Source organism: Elgaria multicarinata, chromosome 3 (genome assembly GCF_023053635.1).
Source record: "Elgaria multicarinata webbii isolate HBS135686 ecotype San Diego chromosome 3, rElgMul1.1.pri, whole genome shotgun sequence".
Classification (NCBI taxonomy): Eukaryota; Metazoa; Chordata; class Lepidosauria; order Squamata; family Anguidae; genus Elgaria; species Elgaria multicarinata.
Genome location: NC_086173.1, coordinates 170,553,587 through 170,559,586, shown reverse-complemented (window position 1 = coordinate 170,559,586; position 6,000 = coordinate 170,553,587). Strand labels below are relative to the sequence as shown.

Sequence of the window (6,000 nt, the reverse complement as noted above, 5' to 3'; positions counted from 1 at the left end):
TCCTATCCCTGATTTAAACCTAATGAATAAGTAAAATTAACAAGTCACTTTGGTCACGAGGCCTTCGAAATACAACCTGGGGCGCTTTTGTTGATTAAGAAGGGAGCCTGCTGTTGGTTTTAGTACGTCCCTCTTTGATGTATTAAGTGAGCCCGAAGTTCACATCCTGAGAGTGGGGAGAAATCGCTGTTACTCTGGTGCAATTTTGGGGTTTAAGTGCTGGGAGCAGAGAAGGCTTAGAAGGGAGCCATGGGACGCATTGGGGGAGAAACTCTGGTTCACCAGCAGACCTCTTATTTCCTGGAGGGCCGAAGGTTTTCCTTTCTGGAGCCTGAGATGGACTCAGACCTGCTCTCAATGCAGGATCCTGAACTAGAGGCCTCCATGAGAAGAAGTTTCAATGTGTGTTTTACTCCTCACTGCTAGAGGCTCCCTGAGTCCAGAATGTTCCTTATAACCTTTTTTTTTTTACATTTAAACTTTTTATTTCCCAACAGCACTTAGACAAACATTACAGATAATACATACAAACAAAGGTATACATATGACAACTATAATTACACTAAAAACATTCAAGGGTGAGGTTAACGTACTTTTTTTGCCCTCTTCATATCAAAAACGTCCATTAATTCATTAATGACGATTTATATATCAATCTAATTCAGTTTTTCTTATACTTTATCTAAGTCTCATACATTGGATTCACAGATTTATGGTTCTTTCCTCTCTTTGCCCATCTGAATAATTTATTTATTTTATTTATTTATTTATTACACTTATATACCACTCCCATAGCCAGGGCTCTCTGGGCGGTTTACAGAAATTCTAAAATTGAGGTAAAAACAAGTATACAAAATTTAAAACTCTAAAACACAGAACATACACACATAAAGCATTAAAAACTGATTAAGAACTAAACATGTGGGTAATTAGGATGTGCCGCCATATGCCTGGGCAAAAAGGAAAGTCTTAACCTGGCGCCGGAAAGATAGCAGATAGCAGCGTTGGTGCCAGGCGAGCCTCATCAGGTAGATCGTTCCACAGTCTGGGGCCACCACCGAAAAGGCCCTGTCCCTTGTTGCCACACTCCGAGCCTCTCTCGGAGTAGGCACCCGGAGGAGGACCTTAGATGTTGAACGTAGTGACCGGGTATATTCACGTCGGCAGAGGCGTTCCGTCAGGTATTGTGGTCCCAAGCCATGTAAGGCTTTATAGGTCAAAACCAGCACCTTGAATTGGGCTTGGAAACTTACAGGCAGCCAGTGCAAGCAGACCAAAGCAGGTGTTATATGGTCAAACCTTCTGGTTCCCGAAATCAATCTGGCCGCTGCATTTTGAATGAGCTGCAGCTTCCGAACCATCTTCTTTTTTTTTAAATTATTTTTTTTATTTTAACACACAAAATAAACATCTTACAAAAAAGAAACAACAACACAACATACTACATACATTTTGAATAAATGTTGATTACATATATATTGAGTAGATATTAACTATAACCTATCCTATCATTACAAATATAATCATTCTTAGCATATAAGTGCACCCTCCACCTCGGGATCTCATTCCTGCTTCCAAAATCTCAAGTTTTCTTCCGCTGGTGGTTTCCCACTTCCCTTAGAAAACACAAATATTAGGAACTGTTTCCAAATTCCTTCAAATTCATTTATTTTAGTTATGCCATTTCTCCACTTAATATCACAAGTCAGTTTATCATTAATGGCTATATCCCAAACTCCTTTGTACCATTCTTCAATAGAATATTCCCTTTGAATCTTCCAGTTCCTAGCTACCATCAATCGTGCTGCAGTCAGCAAACTCGATATCAATTCTTTAATTTCTTTTCCACATTTTAAGTCTTCAAATAGTGACAGTAATGCAATTTTTGGTGTTTGTTCTATTTTCATTCCCACTATTTATTCAATTTCAAAAAACACCATCTTCCATAATCTTTGTACATATTTGCATTCCCACCACATATGTAAATACGTTCCTTTTCCCCCACAACCTCTCCAACAGTTTGCTGAATGCTGATTATTTATCTTATTCAATCTAATCGGGGTTAGGTACCACCTCCACAAAATTTTAAAATAATTCTCTTTTATTCTCACTGACATACTTCTCAACACTCTTTGTTTCCATAGTCCCTCCCAGCTCTGTTGCCCTATTTGTACTTTCAAATCTGTCTCCCAAACCATTTTTCCTGAGCTATCTATTAACTCCTTTTCTAACAATATTTTATATATTTCGCTCATTAACCCTTTTAAGACTATACTTTCTCCTTTACCTTTTTCCTTATTTACTATTAACTCCTCAAACTTCGTCATTTCTCTACAAACTCTATTTTCTTTAATCCACTTTTTATTCCATTGTTCTAGTTGCCTATACTCTAACCAAGATAATTTTTTCTGCTTTAACAACTCTTCCATATCTTCTCTTGTATTTATATCTCTTAACCAATCCTTTAATTTCATTTTATTTTTCTCTTTTAATATTTTACTTAATCTACCCTTCAGTTCCTCTGGGAAGTTCTTTAACATTATTACCGGTGACAAGGGAGAGTTGCTCAGAAGCAGCTTCCCTTTAAATTTACTCCAAATTTCCCATTGAGACCTCAGGAGTGGATTATCTATACTTTCAACCCACTTCCTCCCTCCTTCCTTAAAAAAAACATTTTCCAAACTCATCTCTACATTACATGTAGTTTTATCCTCCATCCAATCTAAATCTCCTACTCCTATAATTGCTTGTACAACATGTCTTAACCTATTTGCTACATAGTATAATTTTATATTTGGGAGACCCAATCCTCCCTTTTTTTGGCTTAAATACCATTTATTCTTATTTACCCTCGCTTTCTTATCTCCGTTACAATATTTGTTAATAATATTTTGCCAACTTTTTATCTCAACTTCTGAAATTTTTATTGGTAACATCCTAAACACAAAATTAATAGCTAAAATCTTGATTTTTATTAATGCTATTCTTCCAAACCAAGATAAATTTAATCTTTTATATTTTTCCAATTTTTCTAATACCTCTTTTTTTAACCTCGTTAAGTTCTCTTTTTCCAAATTATCTAGGTTTTTTGTAATTTTAATTCCCAAATATCTAATCTGTTCCTTAACTCTCATTTCTATTCCCTTACGTTCCCATTCCTTTTCTTCCTTCTTAGTATGATTAAACAAAATCATCTCTGATTTGGACCAATTTATTCTTAATCCTGTAACTTCTTCAAATTCTCTCAATTGTTCCGAACCATCTTCAAAGGCAGCCCTACGTAGAGCGCATTGCAGTAATCTAACTTGGAGGTTACCAGAGCATGGACAACTGAAGCCAGGTTATCCCTGTCTAGATAGGGGCGTAGCTGGTCCATCAACCGGAGTTTGTAGAAGGCACTCCGTGCCACTGAGGTCACCTGAGCCTCAAGTGACAGAGATGGGTCTAAAAGAACCCCCAAGCTTCTTTCCTCTCTTTGCCCATCTGAATAATAAAATCCACGAACAAATACATCATTTTTCTCTGCCTCTTTCAGATATTCTATCAAAAGTTTCCATTCCAACATAAACATAACTGTTGACCTTTCTCTCATTATCACTAAATTTTGGCATCTCTACAAGATGCAGAATGTTCCTTCTATCCTGATACGAATGAACGTAACTTCAGCTGCCTAAAACCATGAGAAATGGTTTAGACTATACTGTTATGCGGTTGAAAGCTTTTCAAAGAACTGGGCATGTTTAGCCTGGAGAAGAGAAGATTGAAGGGAGACATGGTAGCACTCTTCAAATACTTCAAAGGCTGTCACACAGAGGAGGGCCACGATCTCTTCTCGATCCTCCCAGAGTCCAGCATGGAATAACGGGCTCAAGTTAAAGGAAGCCAGATTCCAGCTGGACATCAGGAAAAACTTCCTGACTGTTAGAGCAGTACGACAATGCAACCAGTTACCTAGGGAGGTTGTGGGCTCTCCCACACTACAGGCCTTCAAGAGGCAGCTGGACAACCATCTATCAGGGATGCTTTAGGGTGGATTCCTGCATTGAGCAGGGGGTTGGACTCAATGGCCTTGTAGGCCCCTTCCAACTCTACTATTCTATTATCATTGCATCTATCTATTTTGGACTGGTGGAAGTTTAACTAGAGCTCAATAGCAATTCAACTGCTGCTAGTTGGTTCTGGAACTCTTTACACATTTTTTTCTGACACGCCTTAGGAGGAGCTAAACTGCAGTGTGTTTTGCAGAGTGTACACATGTATTTCTTTGTAAATCATTGTGTGTTTCACGTTTTGCTTCCGTTTGTGACGTCCTTCTGCATTTACTTCCCTTATAAACCTTCTCTCCTCACTGGGAGCCCTGGAGAGCTTGCTGTTTGTGGATTGGTGGAGCCAGGCCACCCCACCCACTTATTTGGGGGGATAAGTTTGTTAATTTGCAGTTTATGATCTCTGTTCATTTGGGGAAGGGTCATGTTGTTCGGGGCCCTGAAGGGTTGTGAAGGGACCCCCGTGCCATCAGGTATTAGGTACCCAGGATTTCTTGTCTCTCTTTGGGTCGCTCTGACTCAAAGGCTTGCTGTGATGTGGCTTTTATTGCTCTTTTAAAGTTGTTTGACTGCTGCTGTGGCCTTTTAGTTTCATTGTAAGTTTTAGACTGTTTCCCCCCACACACCCTCCCCTGTCTCCTGTTAATTGTTCATACGCTCAGGGCCTTACACTGATTTAATAAATTGCCTGAAGCCTTGGTGAAGTGTGGTTATTTTCAGGTGAACTGGCTCCAGTTCCAGTGTTTCACTGGGATCCGGTGGGAGGGGGGCGGCTGGGTTGGGAACTTTAACCAGGTCTACCTTGTGTGCCTCCTTCATAATCTTCGTTTTCATTCCTATAGTGCAGTCCCTGCCTCAAAGGAGAAATTGGCAGCCAAGGCAGGAGACTGTTTCGAGTCCTGGTTGGAGCAGAGATGGAGAAGAGAGTGAAGATGGAAGAGCAAAGCTTTGCAGGCCCTGAACCAGAAATCGTCTCCTGCAACATCCAGGAAGGGAGCAGTGCAGAGCCCTGGGAAGGAAGAGTGCAGCAGGACCAGCCTGGGAGCAACACCTGCTCAGACGTGGAGCTTCAGCCCTTCAGGGACTTCTGCTACCAGGAGGCCATGGGGCCCCGAGGGGTTTGCAGCCGTCTCCACCACCTTTGCTGCCAGTGGCTGAAGCCAGAAAAGCACACGAAAGCTCAGATGCTGGACCTGGTGGTCCTGGAGAAGTTCCTGGCTGTCCTGCCCCTGGAGATGGTGAGCTGGGTCAGAGAATGTGGAGCGGAGACCAGTTCCCAGGCGGTGGCCCTGGCAGAAGGCTTCCTCCTGAGTCAGGCAGAGGACCAAGAGCAGGTGAGAGCATTTCATCTTGATAACTAACAGGGACTGTGTTCTTATTACTTATCTCAACTTATCTCTACAGGATCCCCCCTCCTGTCAACAAAGTAAGTTTAAGAAAACTTAAACTTTTGAAGCGAATGCAGCTTTTGTGCTCACAGATGCGGGTTCTTATGGTTCCTGTGGTCATGGCAATGTACAATAAATTACATGGATGCTTGATGGCATAAATCGCAAAAACTGCATTCGCTCCAAAAGACTTCAGGCACCTCTGGTCAAGCATTTTCTTGATATGGGACATGATGACAAAGACCTGAGATTCTGGATTATTGAAAGGTTTCAAGGATGTGGGACAAGAGTAGACCATCAACTACGAAGGAGGGAAATATTCTGGATTTTCACCTAAAGGACATGAGAACCACAAGGACTCAACGAAGAGTGGAATTGGATGCCTTGGTTGTAATCCTGTTCTTCTATTTTAAAGTACAGTTCTATTGTATTCCTTTTCTGTCATTTCTTGTCATTGTTTTGATATATATTTTCATTCTTATATGTAGTAAGTATTATTAGGTTTGTATTACCTGTGTTTTAAGCATCATATTAGTCCACTCAGTCCCCTTTAAGGGAGCATACAG

At 40.7% G+C, this 6,000-nt stretch overlaps 1 protein-coding gene across 1 annotated transcript in view; it reads left to right on the top strand.

Annotated features, from left to right (window-relative positions):
• Positions 1 to 4,913: 4,913 nt before the first annotated feature.
• The window catches only part of LOC134395770 (zinc finger protein 345-like), a 38,974-nt gene continuing 37,887 nt past the window's right edge, over positions 4,914 to 6,000 (top strand). Inside the window, exon 1 of the mRNA XM_063121931.1 lies at positions 4,914 to 5,380. Within this exon, the coding sequence (XP_062978001.1) occupies positions 4,961 to 5,380 (420 nt within the window). The 5' untranslated portion in view covers positions 4,914 to 4,960. The remainder of the gene's footprint in view (positions 5,381 to 6,000) is intronic.